Source organism: Ambystoma mexicanum, chromosome 9 (genome assembly GCF_040938575.1).
Source record: "Ambystoma mexicanum isolate Mex_15411 chromosome 9, UKY_AmexF1_1, whole genome shotgun sequence".
Lineage (NCBI taxonomy): Eukaryota > Metazoa > Chordata > Amphibia > Caudata > Ambystomatidae > Ambystoma > Ambystoma mexicanum.
Window position 1 is genome coordinate 462,209,676 of NC_090931.1, and position 26,852 is coordinate 462,236,527.

The window sequence follows — 26,852 nt, forward strand, 5'->3', positions numbered from 1 at the left end:
CAGATATCAGTAGTGCCTTTGTGATAAAAATGTAGGTTATTAGTTCTAAAATGTGCAGAATAGATCATAATTTGGGCCTTCCGTCTGTAAATGTTCACTAAAAGCGCTGAATTGCATGTCCATAGTTTAATTCTTAAAGTTGTATTTCAACAGGCCAAATTCCAACAGATGTTGAGAATATTGCACCTTAAAGAAGCATAAGGTAAACAAATACTCATTTAGCTATGGCACTGTGGTCGGTAATAATTTTGCATAATTGCTACAGTGTAACACACCCAAAATTGATTCTGGAATTACATGCTGAAAATTAAGTGAGGGAGCAAGACCATTCCAATACGTGCATCAAAGCATGCCTGTTGAAATAACCCACGTGGGTACATCAGAAAACATAAACAACCAATAGGTTTCAGTCCATAATGGAATACTAAATATATAAGTATACAAAATCTAAATACCTTGAATGGCCCGGAAATCAATTAGGGATCTATCCCCGACTGAAGTAAGTGGACGCTGCCATTGTTGGCTTGTGTATAAATTGCTATTCTGCCGGCGATAACAACGTCATGACGTTGTGACGTCACGCGTTAGGTGAACAGATGACGTCACACGCCCTGACGACCGCATGACGTAGGGATTTAAATAAAATATATTTGCCCGCATGTTTGCTTGTAGATGACTATGACATCTACACAAAAAGATTTGTCATACTAACCAAGTAGGTTATTGATTTGTGTAGTTCTCAGAGAGAGCAATTCATATGCATAAATGAATATGGAAAGTACATAATTGCATATTAAACGGAAGTAACCAATGTTGGGAAAGAAAAATACCCAAGTCCACATGACATATGGATGTGAACTAGATCTGTTCGCCCTCATTTTAACTCTTGAATGAGGTTAGTATCAGCATAGAAGTTACTTGAGAATGCCAAGTAGGCTATGGTTAAATATTAGTCTGGGAAAAGAACAATTATTGTGTATAAGTAAATCTGGAAATTACGTTGCTAAAAATTAAAAGGAAGTGAATAATGTGTGTAAAGAGGAAAACCGGGACACAGTGCATATTGTATCCTGAAGCATATAAATAGTCGAATGGTAGAAGTCAATAGATCATGGATGTAGACACTGATGGGTGCTCAGCAAATAGGGTCATTAACATCATTATAAATAGAATCATGACTGAAAAATACTGATGAGGTGCTGGCTAAACATGAACATTTGAAGCATGTCTAGTATAGTGTATATTATAATGCTAAAACTGTTGACAATAGAAAACAATCAATGAAAGATATCACTATACATACAAATGTATTAGGACAAAAATGAGAATCAATATATTGGTTGATTATTAGCAGATAAACACACCATATGGCGCACAAACAGAAACATCATTCTATCGTAGGAAGACATGCATTTCATGGTATGTGTTGAGTCCAATGTTAGTACATTGTAAATGTCAAATGAGTTTTGCTTCCAATTGTCTTAATTTCAAAAGTAGGTTGCCACCACGCTTACCACTCTTAGATTTAATAAGACCGATAAACTGAATATCAGTCTGTTTTATTGAGACTTGGAAGATGTTCCCGAATACGTATACAAAGTTGTCTAATGGTACTCCCAATGTAAATTTTCTTACAGACACATATCAGGGCATAAACTACAAATTTAATTTTGCACTTTATAAATTCTCTGATTGTGATTTTAGTACCAGTGTTGTCAAAAAATTCCTTGCAGTTCTGATGTGCATATTGACACAAATTACAATTACCACATTTATAGAAACCCACTGGTTGTTTTACCCAGGTGGTAACTGTTGCAGGTTTGGCATTGTCTGGATCAAAAAATGAAGGACTTAGTCTGTTCTTTAGGGTATTAGCCCTAGTGAAGATACATTTCGGTTTCTCAGATATGTGTTGAGTTAAATCTGAATCTAAATGTAACAGATGCCAATGCTTAGAAACCAATTTGTACAGAATCGATGAATCTTTAGAGAACTGGGTGATAATTGCAAGGGGTCTCTCCCTGGTAACAGTGAGTGTTTTAGATACAAGTAAGTCTGATTGTGGATTAGACATGTATTTATTGGCAGCTTTAGAAATTATAGTTGACGGATTATCTCGCTGTTTGAAACGTTGGGTTAAGTGCATCCGTTCTTTTTGAAAGTCTAAATCTTTAGAGCAATTTCTTCTCACCCTACTGAATTCTCCTGCTGGTATATTATAAATGGTGGCTCTTTGGTGACAGCTACTAGCATGTAAAATAGAATTCACAGCCATATAAGTTCGTGTCTCTAATTTCTCTTCTGTAACAAAAATTTCCAAATCTAAGAAAGTGATTGAAGAGTAGCTTGAATGTCCAGATAAGGTGATGTCAAAGTTTTTATTATTGGCATAATTCACAAAATCATCAAATGATGTTTAGGAGCCTTGCCAAATGATCAAAATATCGTCTATATAATGTTTCCAACGTACTAGATTTGTTTGATATTGGGGGTTGTTAAGTATATGTGTCTCCTCATAATGTGACATAAAAAGGTTCGCTAAAGTGGTGCAAATTTAGCCCCCATAGCAACACCTTTTGTTTGCAAATAATAGATATTGTTAAAGAGACATGCATTATTGCTGAAAGCAAAATTGAGAAGGGACTTGATCATTTGTATATGATGATAATAGGAGGCAGATGAATTGTGAAAAATAAAGTCCACTGCATCAACAGCTAAGTCTTGTCTAATATTAGAGTACGGGGCCGTCACATCAAGGGTTGCCAAACAGTAATTTGGTTGCCATACAAGATTTTGTAAAAATTGCAATACTTGAGTACTGTCTCTAATGTATGTGCTCATTTTCTGTAACAAAGGGTTGAAACACTTGATCTAAATACTGTGATATGCCTTTGGTTGCCCACCCAATGCCACTCATTATTGGCCTTACCTCTGGCAATCCCGTGAACTGCTTGTGTATCTTAGGCAAAAAATAAAGAGTGGCCATCGATCGTAGGATTTTTAATAAGTAGAAAGTATTTTTCTTCATCAGTTAGATATCCCAAACAATACAATTCATTGATTAAGGCATTTAAGGCATTTAAGGAGGGGGTGGCACCCCGTGACATACAACACGTCCATTTAAGTCTTCTCATTTTTGTCCAAATACATTTGTATGTATAGTTATATCTTTCATTGATTGTTTTCTATTGTCAATAGTATGGAATCGAATAGGGGAAACTCGCGCACGGCAAAAGACAGGCACAGGCCTAAACACGTCCGCCACACGAAGGCAGGTGGAAGCGTCCCACGCAGTATTAATGTGTGTGCAAACAACAAACATATATATACAGCTACGATGAATGTCCCATTTCTCGCAGCACTGATCTTGGGACACTGCAGGAGGAGAATAGCCAGGCCCCACATTTTATTTAACAGGACCAGACTTTTTGGGATGCCTGATGACCAGGTCTATGACAGGTATAGGTTTCCACCTCATGTCATCCTAGACCTGGTCCAGGAGTGGGAGGATGACCTCACATCACCCACCTTGTGCTCCCAAGCACTGAGCCCCTTGGAAAATGTGCTCAAAGTACTGCATTTCTTGGCCACTGGATCATTTCAGCGGACCACCGCCATAGTGGGGGGTTCTCACAGCCCACGCAGTCACGCTGCCTACACCAGGAATTGGCAATCATGACTCTGCGACCCTCAGTCTGCAGGCACATATACATGCCCAAAACACCCTCAGAAAGGCAGGCCATGATCCAGGACTTTCACAGGGTGGCACACTTCCCCAAAGTGCTTGGTGCCCAGGTTTGCACCCATGGGGCCCTACGTCCACCTAGGGCCACAGAGAATATCCACCACAACCGCAAGCTCTGGCATTCCATCAACATGCAGGTTGTATGCGATGCACAGGGGATCATCACCTCTGTCTATGCAAACTATCCTCGGTCCACCCATGACAGCATCATATACAGAATGTCCGCCTTGAGCCAGGACCTGGAAGCTGGGAAGCATGGCGACACATGGCTCATTGGTGAGTACTAATGCCTGTGCACATGCATGCATGTCACACACAGACAAATACACAAACCAAACGAATGACAACCATTATCACCTCCCCAGGGGGCAGTGCCTACCCCCTGAGCACCCACATAATGACTCCAATACGGAACCCCACCACACCACCCCAGGTAAGATACAACGCAGCCCATATTGCAATCTGGGCCATAGTGGATGGCACATTTGCAGTGCTCAAGTCATGCTTTTGCTCCCTTGACCACTCTGGCGGGCAGCTACTCTATGCACCCCCAATAGTGTGCAGGATCATTGTGGCAGCATGTGTCCTGCACAATGTTGCAACACAGCGGGGCGTACTGGTGGACCTGGTGGTGCTCCCACAACCCCAACCACACGCACAGGCGCTGCGCATGGGAGGGGAAAGGACACGTGGCGAGGCCGCACTGAGGCACCCCTCACCTTTTATGGCCTCCCAACCATGGCACAGATGTACTAGTACCAATGGGAGGTGCATACAACAATTGTCCTGGGTAACTTGGGTGAGGGGGGCAAGGTACGTGATGCAAACAGCACCCCTGTGCTCCTGCAAGGCTGCCTGTGGCCCCTTAGGAAAAAGGACGGGTCACGCAACGCTCAGGCATCCCAAAAAAGCAAGAAAAAGAGATACTCGACACCTGTAGCCGGGACCTGGAAGCTGGGAAGCATGGCGATACACGGCTCATTGGTGAGTACTAATGCCTGTGCACATGCATGTATGTCACACACAGACAAATACACAAACCAAACTAATGACAACCATTATCACCACCCCAGGGGACAGTGCCTACCCTCTGAGCACCCACATGATGACACCAATACAGAACCCCACCACACCACCCCAGGTAAGATACAACGCAGCCCATATTGCAACCTGGGCCATAGTGTAGCGCACATTTGGAGTGCTCAAGTCATGCTTCCGCTCCCTTGACCGCTCTGGTGGGCAGCTACTCTATGCACCCCCAGTAGTGTGCAGGATCATTGTGGCAGCATGTGTCCTGCGCAATTTTGCTACACGGCGGGGCGTTCCGGTGGACCTGGTGGTACTCCCACATCCCCAACCACACGCACAGGTGCTGCGCATGGGAGGGGAAAGGACACGTGGCGAGGCTGCCCAACTGAGGCGCCCCCTCACCTTTTATGGCCTCCCAACCATGGCACAGATGTACTAGTACCAATGGTAGGTGCATACAACAATTGTCCTGGGCAACTTGGGTGAGGGGGGCAAGGTACGTGATGCAAACAGCACCCCTGTGCTCCTGCAAGGCTGCCTGTGGCTCCTTAGGAGAAACGACGGGTCACGCAACGCTCAGGCATCCCAAAAAAGCAAGAAAAAGAGATACTCGACCCCTGTAGCCGGGACCTGGAAGCTGGGAAGCATGGCGATACACGGCTCATTGGTGAGTACTAATGCCTGTGCACATGCATGCATGTCACACACAGACAAATACACAAACCAAACTAATGACAACCATTATCACCTCTCCAGGGGACAGTGGCTGCCCTCTGAGCACCCACATGATGACGCCAATAAGGAACCCCACCACACCACCCAAGGTAAGATACAACGCAGCCCATATTGCAACCTGGGCCATAGTGCAGCGCACATTTGGAGTGCTCAAGTCACGCTTCCGCTCCCTTGACCACTCTGGCGGGCAGCTACTCTATGCACCCCCAGTAGTGTGAATTGATGATCATTGTGGCAGCATGTGTCCTGCGCAATGTTGCAACACGTCGGGGCATACCGGTGGACCTGGTGGTGCCCCCACATCCCCAACCACATGCACAGGCGCTGCGCATTGGAGGGGAAAGGGCGCGTGGAGGCCGCCCAACTGAGGCGCCCCTCACCTTTTGTGGCCTCCCAACCATAGCACATATGTACTAATACCAATGGGAGGTGCATACAACAATTGTACTGTGCAACTTGGGTGAGGGGGGCAAGGTACGTGATGCAAACAGCACCCCTGTGTTCCTGCAAAGCTGCCTGTGGCCCCTTAGGAAAGATGACGGGTCACGCAATGCTCAGGCATCCCAAAAAAGCAAGAAAAATAGATACGCGACCCCTGTAGCCCATGTGCGTGTAGAAAAACACACGCAGTAAGTACGCTGATCAACACTTGGGCTAGAATGACTGAAAGAAAGGGGTACGCAACAAATAGGGACACCCCACTGGGAAAAATAGCATGCGCAACTCACCATCTGCCTTGTGTGTAGAAGTAGAATGTGTAGGCAACACCCCCGCCAAAAGAAGAAGTACGCACTGTAGCCGATGTGAAGTAATCGCATGTGAACCCCAACCTCTGGAAAACACACGCACCGCTCTCCATGAAAAGCACATACAGAGCGATCGAAACCCACGTGGGACCTTTATCCCGTGGTGAGTGAAACGCCTGCGTGCACGTTACGTCACCTATGCGCTTAAGCGCTAAGGGCCTTTCCTTGGAATTCACGCAAACGTGCTGTTTTTCATGTGCCAAATCACTCCGTATCAAGCTGGCCACACGACAACACACGAAGAACATGCTCCTGCCCAGAAGGCTGAATTACTGCCCCCGAGAGCCCCGAGCAGCCTCCGTCAAGCAAGCCATCTGCTGCTCCCTGCCTGCCTGCTGCCAACAGTGCCATGCCATTTGGTGCCTGTACATCAGCCATCTGCAGGGGTCCTGTTGCTGTGACCAACCCGGCTGGAACAGAAGACTCCCGACTGGTTTTCCCAACGCTCCACAGCCCAGCCCCAGGACCAAGTTGCCCACCCACACCTGCTTCAGGGGTTGCCATGTCCGACACAACACCATCTGGCACCAGTGGAAATCCCCCAGCACAGAGGCAGAGGGCTGCCAGCTTCAGTGATAACGAAGTTGGCATCCTGGTGGAGCAAGTCCTGGGGCATTATGATGCCCTATTCACACCATTGTGCGATGACAGGGAAGAACGGAAGAGGATCTGGAAGGACATAGTGGGTGCCATCAATGCGGAGGGGGTGGCACCCCGTGACATACAACACGTTCAGAAGAACTTGGTGAACTACAAGTCCAGGACCCTCAAGAAGGCCTGGCGCCTCTTGGACACAGCGGATGCAGTGGGGTGCCGTTTCCACCTTACCACCCAGCAGATGAGGGTCCTGGAGCGCATCCCCCCAGTGCTTCATCACCAGATCCTCAGGATGCAGGCCCATCTGGAGTTGAGCAGTAAGTGCCCATGCATTCCCGTTTCAAACAGTGCATGTTGCAGTGTGCTGGTAGTTAGCTACATGGCTGTACGTGTGACATGGATCATGTATGGATGTGTGTGTGCAGGGACATGATGGTGCTGCATGTGAGTCCAGACAGGCGTGACCCACATAGATGGTGTATGTGTTTAAATACATCATGCAGAGCAGCATGCGGAATGCACACATGTATGCATGCCTGTGTCTGTACTTGGACATGTTTGGGGTGTGAGAGATGGGTGCTGATGTCATGGACATGCATGGTTTACATGTCCATGTGTCTGAGTAGTGTGTGAGTGACAGGTCAACGCCATGGATGCATGACACATGTCCGTGACGATGTGTTGATTCACTGATACAGCCTAGTCATCCTTGTATCCACTGTGTCTGGGGGTATACGGGGCCAGATGCATGACCCTCCGGTGATGTATGTGCATGTGAATGTGATCAGCATGTCCCATGATGCATGTGAGTTTCAGCCCACCATTGGATGTTTCTACGGTGCCTTGGACATGGATGCAAATGTTTGTTGCATGTGCCATGCCTGTTCCTGCATGTATGTTGCCTGCACTGACCCATGTGTTGTGGAGGGACATGATGGAAGTGACGTTTGACAGTGCCACTCATGTGCATTTGCTTTCTGTCTAGGGGATTATTGTACAGTACCCTTATGCTTGTGTTCAATGTCTCCCTTTACACAGCGGCGAGTGAAGAAGAGGGCGGAGACGGTGCTGTGGAGGAAAGTGGCTGGGATGCCTACACCGGCCGGCGACGCAAGGCCCAGTCACGCTCCCAGGAAATTTCATCATCCGGGAGGGATGGGACTGGTGCCGCGTCTGCCACTATAGCTGCAGCGGAAGGGGCGGGCGAGCACCCACAGGGGCTTGCGATGGCGGAAGACAGTGCAGAGCCATCCAGGTTGGTGGTATGTACGGAGGAGGAGGATGCCGCTACTGACCCGCGCATGGGGCCTGGTGGGGGTGGTACCACTGGTGCAATCCAGGGGCAGGGGGCAGCACAGGTCACAGCGGAGGGCCCTGTGCATATCACTGTCCATGACACTGTGACTGCATCACCATGCACGAGCAGGGATCCCCCGTCCCAGGCCCGTCCGCAGGTAGTGGGGAGGTCCACGTCATCTGGCACTCCTCTACTTGCGGATGTGGGACCTGTGACAGGATTGAGTCCATCCTGATTGGTTTCGCGTTGCGCACACGTGACATTCGTGATGACGTGCGTGGTTCCTGGGGGACCACACACATCATCACAAAGAGTTGTGTGGTAATCTGGCCCCGTTGGGAAGGAACATGGTCGGGGGTTTGCTCCAAGTGTCGGCCAGTCTTGCGGCCCTCTCCTCCTCTGTGCATACTATACGCCAGTTAGGAGTCTGAGGTCCAGCAGGGGTGGCCACCCCATCAACTGGACCCCAGCAGATGGAGGATGTGCCAGCATCATCGGGCAGGGCATGTGTACGACGGCGCAGGGGGATTCCATCAGCCCAGAGGCCGTTGCGGTGGCAGAGGCAGTTGCGTCAGAGGCAGCAGCAGGCTCAGCATGGGAGGCATCATGGCTTGGGGCCCTCAAAACCCTGGGGGCAGGCATCGGCCGAGGAGCAGGAGGACCCCGGACTGGGAGTGTCTTCCGTGTGGCAGCGGTTGGGCAAGCAAATAGATGCGAAGAGGCGGCGGGCGGAGAGGGCACGGCTCAGGATGGTCAGGGCAGAGTATCTCCATGCACCAGGTTTTGAGGCGGGTGGAGGGCCTCGAGGAAACTCGCAGGGAGTTGAGGGATTCCATGTCTGCATCCCTGCAAGACCTGGAGGCCAGGGAACAGGCCCGCCTCCGGAACATCGACGTGGAGTTCGATGATGCCCTGGCCCGGAACATTGCTAAATGAGCCGTGGGACTGGCCCGCTGCCTTTATAAATAGTTATGTAGGTGTAGGTTTCCTTTCTTATTGATTTTTATTTGGGGCGCATGGACTATGCCCCACTTTTTTGTAAATAGTTATTTATTAGGTAGGTTTTTGGTTACGCTTCCTTTGGATTGTTGGGCTCATGGACCCTTGGAAGTTATTTTGTATATAGTTATGGTCCTGGATTTTCTTTATTTTTTTACCCATGGTGGAATGCTTTGCTTTTTTTGGAACTTTGGAATTTGTTTTATGGACGGACGCTTTGGAGCCATTTTACTTTGGATTTTATTGATTTCATCCTTCATTTTTTTTTCTTTATTTTTGGACATCCAGACTTGTATTTATTATTTGTTTTCTTGTGTGATTTCATTTCATTCATTCATTTTTGTATTTAATACATTTTTTTTTCTACTTTATTTGTGTGGTGTTCTCTCATTGTTTTCATGCATGTCACAATGTGGGTTTTCTCTGTCATGTGTCGGCATTGTGGGGTTCTGACGGACATGTATTCATGGGCATACTGGTTATTTGGTATGTATCATGACATGGGGAATTCAATGTGGAGTGGATGGAATGCTTGGATGGGGGTTTGGACTGGGGTTGCACGGGTTGGGATTTTGGGTGGCCATAAGGACCATGGGTCTGGATTGTGATGACGTGTAGGGAGGGGGACATGAGTCGGGGCCTGCTGGCAGGTGCCTGTCACTGGTGTGGGGTGGGGGACATGTGTCAGGGCTCCCAAGTGCATGGTGCCATGTGGGCTGCCTGTGGGGCATGCCCAGTGGTGATGGGATGCCTGTGGGGCATGCCCAGAGGTGTAGGGTGGTTCACGGTGGTGTGGGCTGCCTGTGGGGCATGGGGAGGGGTGGGAGGGGCACACCCGGGAGGGCCCACACTGCCAAATCGCATGTGTAACTCCCCGCGCACCCATCGGAATACACGTACCCCGCTTGCACCAGGCCAATCACGTGTGAAAATCCATGTGCACCCCCCGAATACGTGCAGGAATCCCATTCACACTCCCCATGCCCCGCAGGCAGCCCATCACCCCTGGCATGTCCCGCAGGCAGCCCATCACCCCAGTCCATGCCCTGCAGGCATCCCAACAATCCTGGGCATGCCCCGCAGGCAGCCCATCACCCCTAGGCATGCCCTGCAGGCAGCCCATCCACCCTCCCCATGCCCACACCACAGCTCACACCACAGGGGGGACTTTTTCCATGCAATTTACATGGTGCGAGCGGGGTACGCATATTCCGAGGGGTGCGCGGGGAATTTTACACACGATTTCGCTGGCGCGAGCATGGTACGTGTATTCCAATGGGTGCGTGTGGATTTTCACACACGGTTGGCCAGCCACGAGCGGGGTACGTGCATTCGGAGGGGTGCGTGTGGGTTTTCACACGCGATTTCTCTGGTGCGAGTGGGGTACATGTATTCCGAGGGGTGCGCAGGGAGTTTACACATGATTTTGCTGGCGCGAGCAGGGTTCGCATATTCCGAGGGGTGCGTGGGGAGTTGCCCTTTGTGCCATATTGGGGATTTCGATGGCTTTCCCTTGTGCAAGAGGCGTTCTTGGAGGCGTAACTGGCGCTGCAGGATGTTCGCTGCGCCACAGCTGAAAATGGCTTGGGAAATCCATGAATACGTGGTGAGCCAGAATGCTGTTTAGCGCACACGGCTGGCGCACGCTGGCGCACGCTCCCTCTCTGAGCCAGCCGTGTGCACTGATTCTGCCACGAATTCTATGAATTACCCCAATGATCTATTGACATCTACCGTTCAATTATTTATATTCTATAGAATTACATATTTGCTTGCTTCAGGATACAATATGCACTGTGTCCCGGTTTTCCCCTTTACACACATTATTCACTTCCTTTTAATTTTTAGCAACGTAATTTCCATAATTATTTATACACAAGAATTGTTCTTTTCTCAGAATAACATTTAAACATAGTCTACTTGGCATTCACAAGTAACTTCTATGCAGATACTAACCTCATTCAAGAGTTACAATGAGGGCAAACAGATTTAGTTCACATCCATATGTCATGTGGACCTGCGGTTTTTTCTTTCCCAACATTGGTTACTTCCGTTTAATTTGCAATTCTGTACTTTCCATATTCATTTATGTATACAAATTGCTCTCTCTGAGAACTACACATATCAATAACCTACTTGGTTAGTATGACAAATCTTTTTGTGTAGATGTTATAGGCATCTAGAAGCAAACGTAGGCAAATCTATTTTGTTTACATCCCTACATCATGCGGTCATCAGGGCGTGTGACGTCACACGTTCACCTAATGCTTGAGGTCACAACGTCATGACATTGTTATCGCCGGCAGAATTTGCAATTTATACACACACCAACAATGGCACCGTCCACTTACTTTGTTCGGGGATAGATCCCCATTTGATTTTCGGGCCATTCTAGGTATTTAGATTTATATACTTATAAATTTAGTATTCCATTATGGACTGAAACATATTGGTTGTTTATGTTTTCTGATGTACCCACGTGGGTTATTTCAACAGCCATGCTTTGGTACACGTACTGGAACGATCTTGCTACCTCACTTAATTTTCAGCACGTAATTCCAGAATCAATTTTGGGTGAGTTACACTGTGTTTTACTTTAGCAATTACGCAATATTATTAACAACCACAGTGTTATAGCTAAATAAGTATTTGTTTACCTTATGCTTCTTGAAGGCGCAATATTCTCAACATCTGTTGGAATTTGACCTGTTGAAATTCGACTTCAAGAATTAAACTATGGACACACAATTCAGCGCTTTTAGTGAACATTTACAGGCGGTAGGCCCAAATTATGATCTATTCTGCACATTTTAGAACTAACAACTCATTGCACGGAGGCACCTACATTTTTATTACAAAGGCACTACTGATAGCTGGTTCACGTTCTTGATACGTTAATGAACTTTCCTTCCTATAATATTCAAATCCACCCTTTTAATAATTGCTCTAATACAACTTCACTTATGCTTTCTAGATCATCTCTATTATATATTTTTCACAAATCTTTTGCTTTGGCTCCCCTTTTTCTGCTCATGAGGTGCTCTCCAATGGTTTATGTAGTCTATCAAAATAGTTTTGCAACATGCATATAATCCATATGCTATTTGTGTTTATTTTTCTTTTTTCTCCCCTTTTTTCATGTGGGACAACCCACACCTTCTACCCCTGAACTCCGGTATGATGCTTTTTCATATTACTTTATTGTTTTATACATGATACCATGTAATTTTGGATTTCGTGGAATTTGATGTATATCTAATTTTGGTGGAATGTGCATTATGTGACTATGTTTGTTACCCTTGATTGTTTATGCCATTTTTCTTTTTCAATTTAATCTTCTGTAAATTGTACAGCCTTGAGAATGACCGGGAGGTCGCAACATGTGTCGGCTGTTGCCTTGTGTTTCATTTTGGAAAATTAGAATTAAAGACTCTATATATACTTAAGACTACTATTGATATTTCTGATTTATCAACAACTATAATCATCAAGGACTGTGCACTGGACTTTCCTTTCAGTTATATTGTTTACTTCATATAACAGTGTTCCTCGATCTGCACCCTTTCTTGTGATTTCTTTGTACCCACACTGTTGTTACATGACGTTGCACACCCACCTGAAAAATGCTGTTTGCTACATCGCCATTCCCAGTTCTTTTGGAGGTGAGGGGGACTTCTGGGTAGCCAAATAAAAATGAGTAGTGTCCTTCCAAATATATAGAGATTAAACACTTTTTTATCATGTATTCTTTATATTTGTTTCACAGTTGTATTGAGTAAGTAGTTTTCAGGGGTTTTCTATCAAGTTTATGTAGGCACTGCACACATTTGTTGCTCTAGGGAAAGTTCCCAGAAGGACAAGTAGAGGCCTTCATTGCTTTGAGTTAGTTCAGTTAGTGTGAAGTGGTCTTCCCATGTGGTAGAGTATCAGTCCCAAGGTGGTGAGGCATCCACACGCTTACAAGGGCCCATTTATGGGTAAAGATCTCTTTGGTCATGTTGGTCTCTGCCTCTGAGCATGTGGAAGTCCTAACCACTCCATCCTTGTGTTATGGGCAACCGACTATTTACAGAGTGCTGCAGGAGGAATGTCTTTTTTGTGTTGAGCATGTTTCTAAGACTACTTAATAAAGACAGACATTACCAGCTGAGAAATGCACACAGTTCACTCAGTTCCAGCTCACTCTCCTATTCATCACCACTATTACCCTCCTGAGGCATCACTGCTTTGTCAGGTCAAGGGCCCTCCCATCTCTGGTTCCATGAGGCTATGCGAGTAGCCTCATTGCTCTGAAATGACCCTGATATTGAGAACTGATCCTCATTCAACCCTGAAGATTTTAGTCAAAAGAGCAATGTGAAGTAGCACCCTCGCTCTCTTCCCCAAACAACATAAAATTAAATTGCCACCTTTGCTGTTCTTTTACATCCAGGAATTCCCATTCTGACATATAGGGCCTATCGGTGTAAACATCCTTCCAATTGAGTCCCATAACAGTGACATGGCTTTGCTGAGATCCTATATTATGCTTCTGGCGTCTTATAGCCAGAACACACAAACTTGATGTTCTACTTTGTGCTATAAAAGAATCATACTGTATAATAAAAAGGCCAGATGTATGTTTGTCTGAAGCCGTCATGCACCCACTTTGCCTGTTACCACCACTATGGGGGCTGTTGCCTTACGCACACAACAATTACACTTCAAGTTACGCAGTAGAGACTGCCTGCTTCAGCTATTATCACTACTACATGGAGCTGTTGCCTTACACATACAATAATAAGACTTCAAGTTCATCTTCCAGGCGAACACAATTTGTATTTCAACAATGATAACATTCAATTAGCTGCAGGAAAAGCCCAAGACAGGGATACCATCTTGAAAGCATACTTCAATTTGCATAAACTAAGAAAATATATAGATTGAAAAAAACGTATAAACAGAAATTAATTTGATTAAGCACTATTTCTCCAAAAAATGGATTACTTTTTCCCCACTCAGACGGCTTTCTGTAAATAAAAGTATTTTCAGCATATCACACCTACACAATGGGCCTCATTACATGTTTGGCAGTAGCCTTGCTGGTAAAACTGGCAGGCTGCCGCCAAACATGTGAATTATTCCGGCGCCCGTGAATGGGCAATTACTGGGTGATTACGGCCCTGCTGGACCCAGTATTTGCCCATTTGTGTGCTTCGGAATGAAAATCTCCCCATTCCCATTTGAGCCCCATAGGGCTCAATGGGAATGTGGAGGTCGGATACACTGGCACCATTCAGAACGGTGCCGGTGCATCCAACATGCTCTGCTCGTGGGTGCTGGTACGCCCACCAGGCCAGTCCTGGCAGGTGGGAAGGCACCCGCAAGCAGAACTCATAATTTGCCAGTCTGGTAACTATGGTACCAGCAAGCTTACCGGTACCGTAGTAACCGGACTGGCAAACTTATAGTGAGGCCCAATGCCTCTATTAACAATCTGAAAAAGTATTTCTTCACGCATTTTGTCCTGTGTACACGGGCTGTTCCACTAGTATATAATGAAAATAAAATAGACAATCATATAGGTTTTCATTGATGAACATAATGTTAGTGTAACTCAGTCGGTTGAGAACCTGCTTCAGAGGGATCTATCTTTTGTTCCCATAGCGATGGTAGCTGAATTTTTCAGTAACCTTTTTTCCAAACAGCTTCTTCACAATGCCTCCCAATCGTCGTATCTACTTCCACCCTCCATCCCATTCATAACTAACCCTTCTAACTCACATGTGTTTTCCTCCCTTAAATGACAGAAATGCAGTTTCCTATTTGAAGGGATTTTTGTTCATTTTCAGGCAGTTCTTAGGGAAATAGATGCAGCCTCGCTGCATAGATGTGTGTGATCTCTGTCACACGTTTGAATCTTGATAGGGCCAACATGTCTTTTTAATCTTCTATGGCCGATAACATGATTACCATTATGCTAACAATTGCTACCTTGAATGAAACGCAGAGACAATGCACACTTGAGGCTGTTTAAAATGTAATTGAAGTAAGAATGATTTTCAGAAACTGCCAATTATTTAAGCTTATAGGAAAACAAAGGTAGGCAGATTAAGGTCAGCAGTGCCACACACTACTGCCAGAACCCACCCTCGCTAGATTCTTGGGGTGTAATTAGCTACTCAGCTACAGTGTGGGGCAGTATCCTGCATTGTTTAGCCACACAATAGTAGTCTAAATGCCAAGTAACGTCTGAGTGAGGTTTAGCAAGGTCTGCTAGTCTAGGCTATTTGGACCATGCCGTTTTCCTTTGTGTGCATTATCGAAGGTTTAGTGATCATATTATAAACTCGGGACAGTAAGAAGTGGCCTCCGGGTTGAATTCGTATAAACCTGCTTTTATCATAATCAGAAACTGTTCTGAAGCTCCACGTTATGAATCATTTTAATAAAATGTATGGTGCTACAAAAAAAGATAAACATCTGTTTTACTCGTGTAAAGTATTTCATTTTCGATTTCCCACTAATTTATTAATCAACGCCAGGCTGTGATGAAGATTTGGTTTAAAAATGCTGAGGGTTCAATACAGTATTAGCAACACGAACATCAGCCCTTTTCAATGACATTTGGAACTATTCACATCAGAAGCTCGAGATGAAATTGCGCTCATGACCCATTTCCTGTGAATTGTCTCCTGCTGCACAGACATTCATTGACAACAATTCTTTAAACGCACAGAACCGAGCCAAACAGACAGAATTAAAGGTAATTTAGGCACATCTGGAAGCATTGATGAACAAACCCTATGCATGACCACTGCAGACCCATTGAACACCTTCTGGCCTGATCTGGATGCTCTACGCCAGGGTAAGTGGGGGAAGGGTGAGGATACTACACAGGAAGAGTGCACTGCGCAGAACAAAAATGATTTAGTAGAGTTATTACGCGGCCGGCACAGTGTTCTACTGCTGTGGGTTCACGGACCTCCATTTCCACAGTAGTGAAGGCAGAGGGCAGTCCCCATCAGCTACCCACCAGGCGATTCACCTATTGTCCGTACTATTGAATTCAGAGAGCTCTAGATCCTGGGGTATACCACGTGTGTACAGAGTAAGCAGTCTAGTGCTAGAGGCAGTACAATGTACATCTGATGATTGGGGAATTGCTTCTATGAAATCCTATGGAAGGAGCAGCAGTACCATTGTAGTGTTCTTAAAAGTGGGACAGCTACATGTTTTGTCATGTTATGTTAAAGGTTCTTATACCGCACAATGTTGCCACCCTATGTGGTCTCTTGGCGCTCTGGCAGATCTATAAAGCGAGGAGGGAGGTGAGTAAGTTAGTAGGACTAAGCGAGAAAAAAGAGCAAGAGAGCTGTGATGTGCTGTTGGCAGGTTCAGTTCGGTGACAACGTTCACCGAGCGTAGGTGTGTTTTTGAGTTGGTAGCCGCCATGTGGTGTTGGGCGAGACTGTATGGTTTGTTTTGCTGTTGTGGCCCATAAGACATGTATAAAGATAACATCAGAAGGTGGGATGCTGAAGCCTACAAATATTGCACAATAAACTGCTTTATTTTAGCTATTTAGTAATGGTTACATCCACTGTGGTGATTTGGGTTAATATTGTCCCCACTGATGACATTGGGGAAACCTGAGAATGACTGTTGTAAACTCAAGGATGCTTACACCTGCGTAAAGTTACTGTGAGTGTTCCTTGTGGGTACAATTTCTGTATAGCTGAACCACCACTAACATTTGATTTTTTTTTTGTGCCTAGCTTTGACCATGAGCAGTGAGTTGAATGTCCCCGTGGGCTCGTCCACCCCTGCAAGTGCCGAGCACAGAAACAAAGGCATGGATTACCGTGATTGGGTCAGACGCAGTTACCTAGAGCTGGTGACATCCAATCACCACTCAGTGCAGGCACTCTCCTGGAGGAAGCTCTACCTCAGCCGAGCCAAGCTAAAGGCATCCAGCAGAACATCAGCTCTCCTCTCCGGATTTGCCATGGTGAGTTCCATTTCTACTAGGAAGCTGTCAGATTATGCATGCAACTTCTTGTATCCAATCACTTGACTGATCCCTCACCCAAACGTTCATGCATAGGTCAAATGTGCATACATTTACATTTGGAGGAGCGGGCGGACGTCAGAAAGCACAAGGAGTTTGCCTGGCAATTGCTATGTAAAATATTGATATATATTTACCTCTTCATTTCTTATAGACAAAGGACGCTTGCCAAAGTTGCAATATGTTGTGGTGTCCCATACATGACGATTCCTTCTACTACTATTTGTGTATATTTATTTTGTATTATATCCATGCGATTTGGTTTATACATTTAACCTTGCACACTATAAAAAGTAGAATAACACAATTCATAACAATAAATAATTTCATATTACTATAACTAGGACAAACACAACACATTACATTTCTGATATTTCACTCCTTTTTCACTGACTGCCTAACATTTACAATTTTATCATGGCCAGACCCCAAGCACAAGAGATTCCATTTACCCAGTCTAAGTAACAAGACGGGTCCCTAGTCTCCCTAAATTCTACACTAGAAAGCTCACTTACAATATCAACGTTAGAAAGATATTTGGTTAAAAGAAATACATTCATATTTATGCAGGACATGTCAACCTTTGTTTAACACAAGACCAGAAGTCCCTGTATGGTTACTCTCTAAAGAGACAGCCATCTCAAACATTATTGCCATCATCAGATTAAAGTGATTTCTCGTCTCATTCAATCATCAAACAAATTATCACCCAGATAAAAATAGGCATCAGAAATAAAAACCTAATCCGAGGTAGTGACCACTTCATCATTTACACTGTCATTAAGCATAGCTAATCTGCATGCTGGAAAACAATCGGCCCAAACCTGCCTCTCCCAATTTGCCTTTTTAACTTAATTTGAGCTATTCAAGATACATTTGGTTGAAGAGCATCTTCTTCCCCAGGGATATCCAATCAGGGGCATATATCTCACTATGGCGACCTGCTAAAAGCATCATCCTCGATGTGCTAATATTATTCCACTTTCGCAAAGTAAAAGAGACTAAATCTCATCAGATCATTTGTATAAATTATAGTCAGTGTAGTATTGACTTCCTTAATAATTAACATGTCAGAAATAGGCATTGGTTTGATTTTTCTACATTTTTTGAAGTACTATCTACTTAGTGTGTACTTTATAATTTTGATGGACTACAAGTTACAATGTGTTTTTTTCACTTGTTCTCACTCTGATATTTATGACGTTGTTCAGTTGTATTGTTCCTTATATACTGCCTAAATAAAGTTGTAAAAAAAAAAGAAAAAAAAGACAACAAAAACGAAATAGGCATTGGACCTGATTAGGTTACACAAGCTGCAGATAAATGTGGATACCTAAATACAGTATCGAATTTTAGGATTTGATTAGGATTTCCCACACTAATTATCAGTCCTGCTTTTGAAAGTCCTTTATTCTTTGTCATGGCCGCAAGCACAATAACAGTAAAGCCATGAATCTAACGAGGCTTGGTAAGCGAGAGCTCATGCAAAAGTATAATGTAAGTTTTCGACACAAAGTTGAATATAACATTTTCAACTAGAACCCGTTTAAAGTCTTGAGTGTTCCAAGGTAGTAAAGACCAGTGTTTCATAATACTAGGGATGAGAATGGATGGCTGGCTGGAAAGTTGATGCCAACCAGATCGAATGTTGTCCATGGTGGTAGATGCTACTACTGTATGGTTTATAAGCTTACAAGTCCACAATTGCATGGAACCCTGAGTACAAGTCCACAATTGCATGGAACCCTGAGTACAACATTTTGAAATCAGATATGTGCACCCTTAAATGACCCTGCATATTAATCACTTCTGGATACAAAGGGACTTGTTGTATCATTTGACCTTTGCTGACTTTAAATGATCGACATCAACAATACACATCATAACCCAGAGCTGGCAATGTTTCTTTTTTATATATTTTTTTTGTTATTTGGATAATAAAATATCATCCTTGAACAAGTCACATTAAAGTATAGAACAGATTAAGAGAGTTGAAGGGAAAAAAGGAATTAACATACACACATGATCCATTACATATGCATACACAATTAATTGCAAACATTTCAAAATATAAAACACATACCACAAACAATGTATTACAAACACAATTACATTAAAATTAATCATACATGTTAAACATTTATTAATTATAGGATCTAATTTGAGTGCGTTTAAAAAACCAGTGACCGCAATTACTGTTGAGGTAGTTCGACCAGCTAAACATACAGACCAAATTGTTTCAAGTTCATCAAATAAAAATAATCCCAGCTATTTTTTTAAGGAGCTCTCTCTAATCCCCTTGATTGCAGCACAACACAACATCAAGTGCCTCATCGTTTCGCTTTGACCCTCCTGCCTACAAAAACGACAAGTCAATTGCTCCAGTGATAACATCGCAAATCCTGCCAATATCTGTTTTGTTAAAATTATCTTTCAGCTTAATTGCAACAAAAAGCACCTGGTTGCTTTATCTGGATATATAGCTAAAAAAAAGGACACAAATACCAAGATTCTTATATTCATTCTTCAAATGACTTAGGGAGAGGTATTGATGTAAAGTGTCCATAGTAATCAGCCAATCATAATAGAACAAAAGCCTTTTAACTTTAGTCAGATTTTCCACCAATTATGTGTTAGTAATACCTATTTTAGAAGGAAGATCTTGACAAAATTACGATATTTCGTTGATCCTAGTACTTCCATTTTCCCTCATAATATAGCATTCAAGTCAACAAATAAGGAGTCCTCCAATGGACACAATATTTTCTGCAGGAGAGACAGTATCGCCATTGTGCTTGAGCTTTTAAAGATATGAGCCCCAATTCATATCGGATAGCACTGACGGGACAGAGTTCGGCAGTCATAAGGTATTTCTCCATATGGCTGCTTCGACCACTGTTAGAAATTCTAAGATGGCTAAGCTGTAACATTCTGTGCCACACAACAATTTCGGCACTGTCTTTCCCAAATAATAGCGTAACACAGCCCATACAGAGAACTTCCCATATCTTGCATCAACTCTTGCCAATTGCTTGGTCATTGAAGAAGATCTATCCTTAATCCACATATACAGTTTGCCTAAACTTGGATGTGATGTAATCAGAAAACAAGGTATATTAGGGATTACCCAAAGGTTCTTTACCAATCCTCCAGCAAAACATACTCCCCTTCCTTTCCTTGGGTATTTCAATAACCTTCATTTTAGAAGTATACAGGTATCCTTTGCACTAAATAATGTCTTTCCATCTCGGGAGAAACCTTTTCCTACTGCATCCCAATACACCCTATCACTGATAGGCACTATTTGACCTGGATAAAGTTTACCCGTATGTTCCATTTGTAGAGATTCGAGTGGGCAGAATTGAAATGAGAATCGTGAGCACTTGCCCCTGTTATATGTATTTACCTTCCCGGCCATCGTAACTATTATAATGTGATTTACAATATTGATATGCTTTATTACCTTACAAGGGCATATTAATGTTTTTTTTATTTTTGTTTTATTAACTTTTCCAATTTACAGCCATGGCAAGTGGTAGCATAACATTGTACAACTGAAGCTTGTCCCATGGCTTCCTTTAACATCCACCATGCTCCCACCGCCCCAACCTGCCACTCTTATTCCCAGAGCTCTACTCGTTCAGGCTTATGTTAGACCTCACATAGCAGTTAAGGGTAGGGATCCCCAACTTCCATAGATCCCCCCCTTTGGGGTGTCTGTCTCAGCCTGTCTCTGGTTGTTCTCAAACAAATAATCTAGCATAGGTCACCCAGAGTCAAGGCCCATATTTCCTTCTCCATGGCCCATGCACACTGCCTCCTGCCACACAGAAGTCTCTGCAAGTGTCCATTTCTGTAGGTACCTCCACCACTGTCTGGTCTCTGGGCCTGTTCATGCTTTCCACCTCATCGTTATCCTTTGTTTAGCTAATACATAACCCAAGTCTTTCAGTTTACTCACATGCTTCATTTGTGTAGGTCTTGGGAAGACGCCCAGCAGGCACCCTACGGGGATTGTACGTTTAAGGCTATATCTGCCTTTGGCAACATGTGTGCAATCTCCGTCCAATATTGCACTACCACAGGACAGGCCCAAAACATATGTACCATATTAGCATTCACACATTTGCATTTCGGGCAATTTTGTTCCATGGTCGTATGAAACCGTTACATTTTTAGAGGGGTTAAATATGCCTGGTGGGTCACATATAACTGCATTAACTGGAATTTTGCGTTACGGGACACTTAGGATACAAGAGCACCCTCTCCCACACCCCCTCTGCAAATGCTGATCCCATTCACAGTTACTTCTAACCCAGGCCGTCTTATCAGCTTGTTGGCCTATAATCAGCTCATATAGCCTCAACACTGCGTGTCCCCCTTCTGAGATGTCATACATTGTTTCTATCCCCACCATCTCTGTAAGGTCCTCTTCAGCCATTGGCCACCTTTGTGTTAGCCCCTTCAATAGAGCAGCGTGTGTTATGTGCTGGCCCGTATGTAATCCAGTCTAATTGGCTAGTGTGTCAAAATACCTGGGTTTCCCCCTTTGTAGGAGGTCTCCTTTTGTGGCCATCCCAACCTGCTCCGAGTGCATCTACACACTTATCCTTTGCTGTTGGCTATCAGCCTTCAATGGCACTAATGGGGCTTGAGGAGAATATGGCCTGGAATTTCCCATAAGTTTGCAAGCCCTGTGCCCCATGCTTTTCCCCAGCCTTAATAGGAGGTGGGGGATTACAACCAATGTGAGTCCTGTACCCACACTACCTCTTTCAAAAATAATGGGCTGCGTGCTGATTGTAGCAGAGGTGTGTCTTGGGTCAGCTCCTCCACCAGTCACCCTGCCATAAATTGCATTTGACTTGCCACATTGTACATCTAGGATTTGGGCACCTATTTGCCTCCCTGCTATTGCGTGCAATGCAGTTTAGTCAGGGCTAGTCTACACCTCCCCCTTTGCCACAAAAACCCCCTGCATATTGTGTCAAGTTTGAAGAAGCTCTTGGGTATATCATAAGGGATGTTAGTGAAACCATGTAGTAGCCTATGAAAGGCGACCATTTTCAAGAGTGTGGCTCTACCCATCAGCGAGAGGGGGGGCCTCGCTCAGAACTCCATAGACCTTGGTAGCCCGTTTACCACCTTCTGTGGGTTGTGAATGTGATCCACTTTAGGGTCATGATATTTTTATTCCTTGGTACTGAAAAAAGTGTCTACCATCCATTTCACTGGGAGTACAGGCAGTGATCACGTATTGTTCCGGCAGTAGCTGGCCAATGGGTAAAGGCACGACTTTTGTGTGCTTACCATTATTCCTGACACTTCAGCGTATCATTCTGACACTTCTAATACATATTCTAAATTAGTCTCTGGTTGCTGTAAGTACATGAGCATGTCACCAGTATACAAGTATACTAAGAGCCATCTACCATCTAAGTGTATGCCTTCTTCTTTATAGTCTTTTCGGAGATAAACTGCTAAGGGCTCAAGTGCCAAGAATAAAATCATTGGGGACCAAGGACAGCCCTGTCTTGTGCCTTTCTGTAAGATCCAGATGTTCCGAGATCTGTTTGCCCGTTTTCACTGTAGCCATCGGCTGACTATACAACAGTTGGTCCCATTTGATGTAATTAGGACCCATCCCAAACCTTTTCAATGTAGCTAATAACCATGGACATCTGACTGAATCTGCAAACTGATCTGCACTGTCTTTGGTGTGGTCTATAATGTGGTGTAGTTTATGAAAGTTGCTTGTTCTACTTCTTCCTGGCATGTATCCCATTTGATCAGGGTGTATTAATGTAGCTATCATAGTTTTTAGTCTATTTGCCAGCAGGTCCATAAGTATTTTCCCATCTTGGTTGAGTAATGAGAGAGGTCTATACAAACTGAGGTCCGTGTCTGGCTTATCTGGTTTGAGAAGGGGTACTATAATAGATTCCCTTAATGATATCAGAAGAACTTCTGCCTCAAATTCCTCATTCAACATAGCCCATAGTGGGAGTGCTACTTCTGTAATGTACTCCTTATAGAACTCACCAGGCAACCCGTCAATGCCTGATGTTTTATCTGTAGGTAACTCTCTAATCGTAGCCACTGATTCCTCTAGGGTTGTAGGTGCTTCTAATCGCTCTACTGCCACAGCATCTAACCTAGGAAGTTCTATTTATGCAAGGGGCTCCTCTATATTTGATATCTGCACATCAGAGGTGTCTTAGTACATGGTCTTATAGTATTCAAGGAAACTCTCATTTATTTCCTCCTGTGTCATATGCATTGTGCCATCACTACCCGAAATGAGCCGTATCATATCCCGCTGTGTGTAATTTTGTACAACCAGCCTAGCATTATGCCCGGTTTGTCTCCTTCGGCATGTTGCCTCAATATATTTTGAGTAGCTTATCTTACCCAGCCGATCCCAATGCTGTATACATTCCTGTTTTAGCTTGTTAGTTTCTGCAGTGTAGTCTCCTGCTTCCCCTTTGTCCTGCTTTCAATTAATCCTCTGTTATGGAGGCCTGTATCCCGCCTGCTTTGGATATTACGAACCCCCTAATCACAATCTTAAAAAACTCACATAACGTACCAGCTGATGTCACACTACCCATATTGTGATCAAAGTAATCTACAATACCCTCCCGAAGGTGTACCCCGAACATGCAAATTTTTCAGGGCCTCTCCAATGAGTCTCCACATCAGGATATGAGCTCTCAGGGGTGCGAGGGGGGACCATTTGCCATGTGACCAGCAGCGGCACATGATAGCACTCTCACTTTATAGTCTGCTTTTAAGACTTCACCTAGTGTCTCTGCACTCATGGAGATATAGTCTAATATAGTGTGTAAGTCCTGCGGGGCTGCATAATAGGAATATCCCCATACCTGCAGATGTATACAATGCTACACTTCTATTAGGTTAAAGGCCTTGACCAGTGCGTTAAGCACTTTGGCTGGGGGGGCGGGTGATTATATTTATTGTCGGATCTGTCCAGTCTCGGGTCTCATGTACAATTGAAGTCCTCTCCCAAATCAAGGTACTAGACACTCTATGTGGTCCAACTCTGGTATACAATGAATGGAAAAACTCTGCTCCGTCATGATTCGGGGCAAAGGTCTTTATAATACATAATTTGTGATTTCCAAGAAAGCCATGCACCAAGGCCCACCTTCCTTCATTGTCTGTCACTGCTTTAAGGACCTGTAAGTGCACTGATGGGGCGATCCATATGAGCACCCCTCTAGCATAAGTTGAATAAGGTGAACCAATTACACTACCACTCCATTTCTAAGGACTTTGTGCTTTTCTAGTGTCAAATGTGTATCCTTTAGTAGCGCCACATCAACCTAATGTCGGCATAGCTAAGTCATTATGCGGTTCCTTTTAAATAGCGACTCAGGTCCCTGCCATTGCAGGTAACTATTTGAAGGTCTCCTGCCATTAATAAGGTTAATCCTAAGTGTAGTATGCCTGACTCTCACATCCTTTTCATCAATAGGGACTTTGTTGGCCCGCCCCAACTCCCCAACTCTCCCCCCCAACAATTGCCCAGCTATAGACCCCATGCTCAAGCATTCCTGCCTCTCACCCCTGCACCGACTAACCTTGTCCGTGCAGCATAGGGGTACGTAACCGCTAATACCCCAGAAAGAAAAACGGTGCTCATGGGTGGGGGATGCTCCTGTGCAACATCTGCTCTCGGTCTCCAGAGACTACGTTGCGTTGGTTCCCATGGTTTGCAAAATCAGTCGCCATAGTTTATTTAAGAATTGAAGCATTATCTATCCAATTGGTTTTAGTGTCTTATCCACAAGTTCTCAACTAGATGTATCCTATGGTAAGCCTTTCAAATTCCTGCAGTGTCGTCCAGCTGCTTCTTTGCTTTTGACGGCAGGTGCCATCCATCCACTTGTGTGCATCTTCAGGTGTATAAAAAAACAAAAGAATCTCCCATTAAGTATAATCTTCAATCTTGTGGGGTATAGCAGCATGTACTTGAGGTTGGATTCCCGAAGTCTCTTTTTACTGAGGTGAAGTTCATTCTTGGCTTATTATGCCGTTATTTTTGCAGATGCCAATTATATCTCTCCACCATTTCTGAAGTATTCCAGGATCTTCCCCCTGTCCTTATAGTTTAGGATCCTAGCAATAATGGGCTTCGTGGGTGCTCTTGGTGGTGGTTTTCCTGGCTCGCAATCTGTGGGCTCGCCGTAAAGCCTTGTGTGAGGTTCCCGGGACGAATCTCCTGTAATAGTGGGCTTTCAATATAGTTTGTAGGGTTTGCTCCCTCCTCACCTTCAGGGAGGCCGATGATATGCACATTGTTCCTCCTGGCTCTTCCCTCTGTGTCTTCCACCATACCCTCCAGGTTTTTTTTTTACCTGCTGTTAGTTGTATTATTATGTTGGCTCTCATCATGTCCTTCAGGTTTAGTCTGTTATCTTCCACCTGTTTCTCAAGCTTTCCTGTCCTTTCAGTCAGTGCCTGCACATCCTGCCTGAGGAGAATAATGCCTAAGCTGATGGTGTCAATTTTGTGTTCAACTGAGGCCTTAAGATCAGAGATTTCGGCCAGGACCTGCTGATCACCACCTGTTGTCACATTGTGCTTGGGTATGCTAGGGTGGTTGCTAGTACTGTCTCCACTCCTTCTCCTGTTTTTACAAAATAATCCAAGGTAGATTGTTGAGACCTCCCCTTGGACGGCTTGGCCGACATCTGTGAGGCGCTTTTAGATAGCCACTGTTGACCAAATCCACCTTGCTGGCCGTATTCAGTCAGAGCCCCAAGCCCTTATTCTTCTGTGGCCTTTTGTGTAACAAATGAAATGCGTCCGTGATTGGGCCCTTTACATCTCTGCTACTGCAGCTCCTCCTAGCATATAACAATTATGCTTCTGCTTCTTCACCCCCTGCTTCCGGGGAAGCTCGCCAGAGCCTAAATGTACCTTGACAGCTCTGAACTGTGCTGCAGCGTTGCTGTATCCTTTTTGCACCTTTACTGATGTCTGGTGCTATATAGCGCCTCCACTGCAACACCAATACGTTTTGCGCATGCACGCTCCTATGGTACCAGAGCCAGACTATGTTACTGTTGCAGTCACAGCCTCTTGAGCCCAGGAGTTAGGGGGGGGGACCTAATGCTCACAGTTTCCAGTGTACTCCTTGCCATGTTAGCATTTATTTAATTGCTTGAATGCAGGGTTGCTGCCATCAATATGCACCGCTCACGTTACTCACTGAGCCTGCTCACTATTTCCCTCCAGCAGAGCCCGCTCGATCACATTGCGGCTCCACACAGTCAGCGGATCCCGGAGGCGGTCTCCTAGATTGCTGCCCCACGGCCAGGCCAAGGCCCAGCATCCGCGCCTCCCTGCAGCGCTAATTATCTGCAGGTAATGTTCAGGTGCCTGGCTGGTGTTTCACAGGTGCTGTCGAAGTTCACCTCCTCTCTGGGCAGGGTTAGGATGTGCCAGTGCTCGGATCCATGATCACCCCCATCTTGGCTATCAGCTTTGCGCTCCTTTACCACTTGTGCCTCAGAATCTTCTCATGCTCTTACGGCTCTAAATCAGTACGATTTCAGCACGGGCAGC

General features: G+C 44.7%; 1 protein-coding gene across 4 annotated transcripts in view; it reads left to right on the plus strand.

Moving 5' to 3' along the window:
• ORAI2 (ORAI calcium release-activated calcium modulator 2) overlaps positions 1-26,852 on the plus strand; it is a 280,814-nt gene that overhangs the window by 200,606 nt on the left and 53,356 nt on the right. For all 4 annotated transcript variants that reach the window (XM_069614994.1, XM_069614992.1, XM_069614991.1 and 1 more), the window contains one exon: positions 16,966-17,198. In XM_069614994.1, coding sequence (XP_069471095.1) covers positions 16,974-17,198 — 225 coding nt within the window. In that variant the 5' untranslated portion in view covers positions 16,966-16,973. The remainder of the gene's footprint in view (positions 1-16,965; positions 17,199-26,852) is intronic.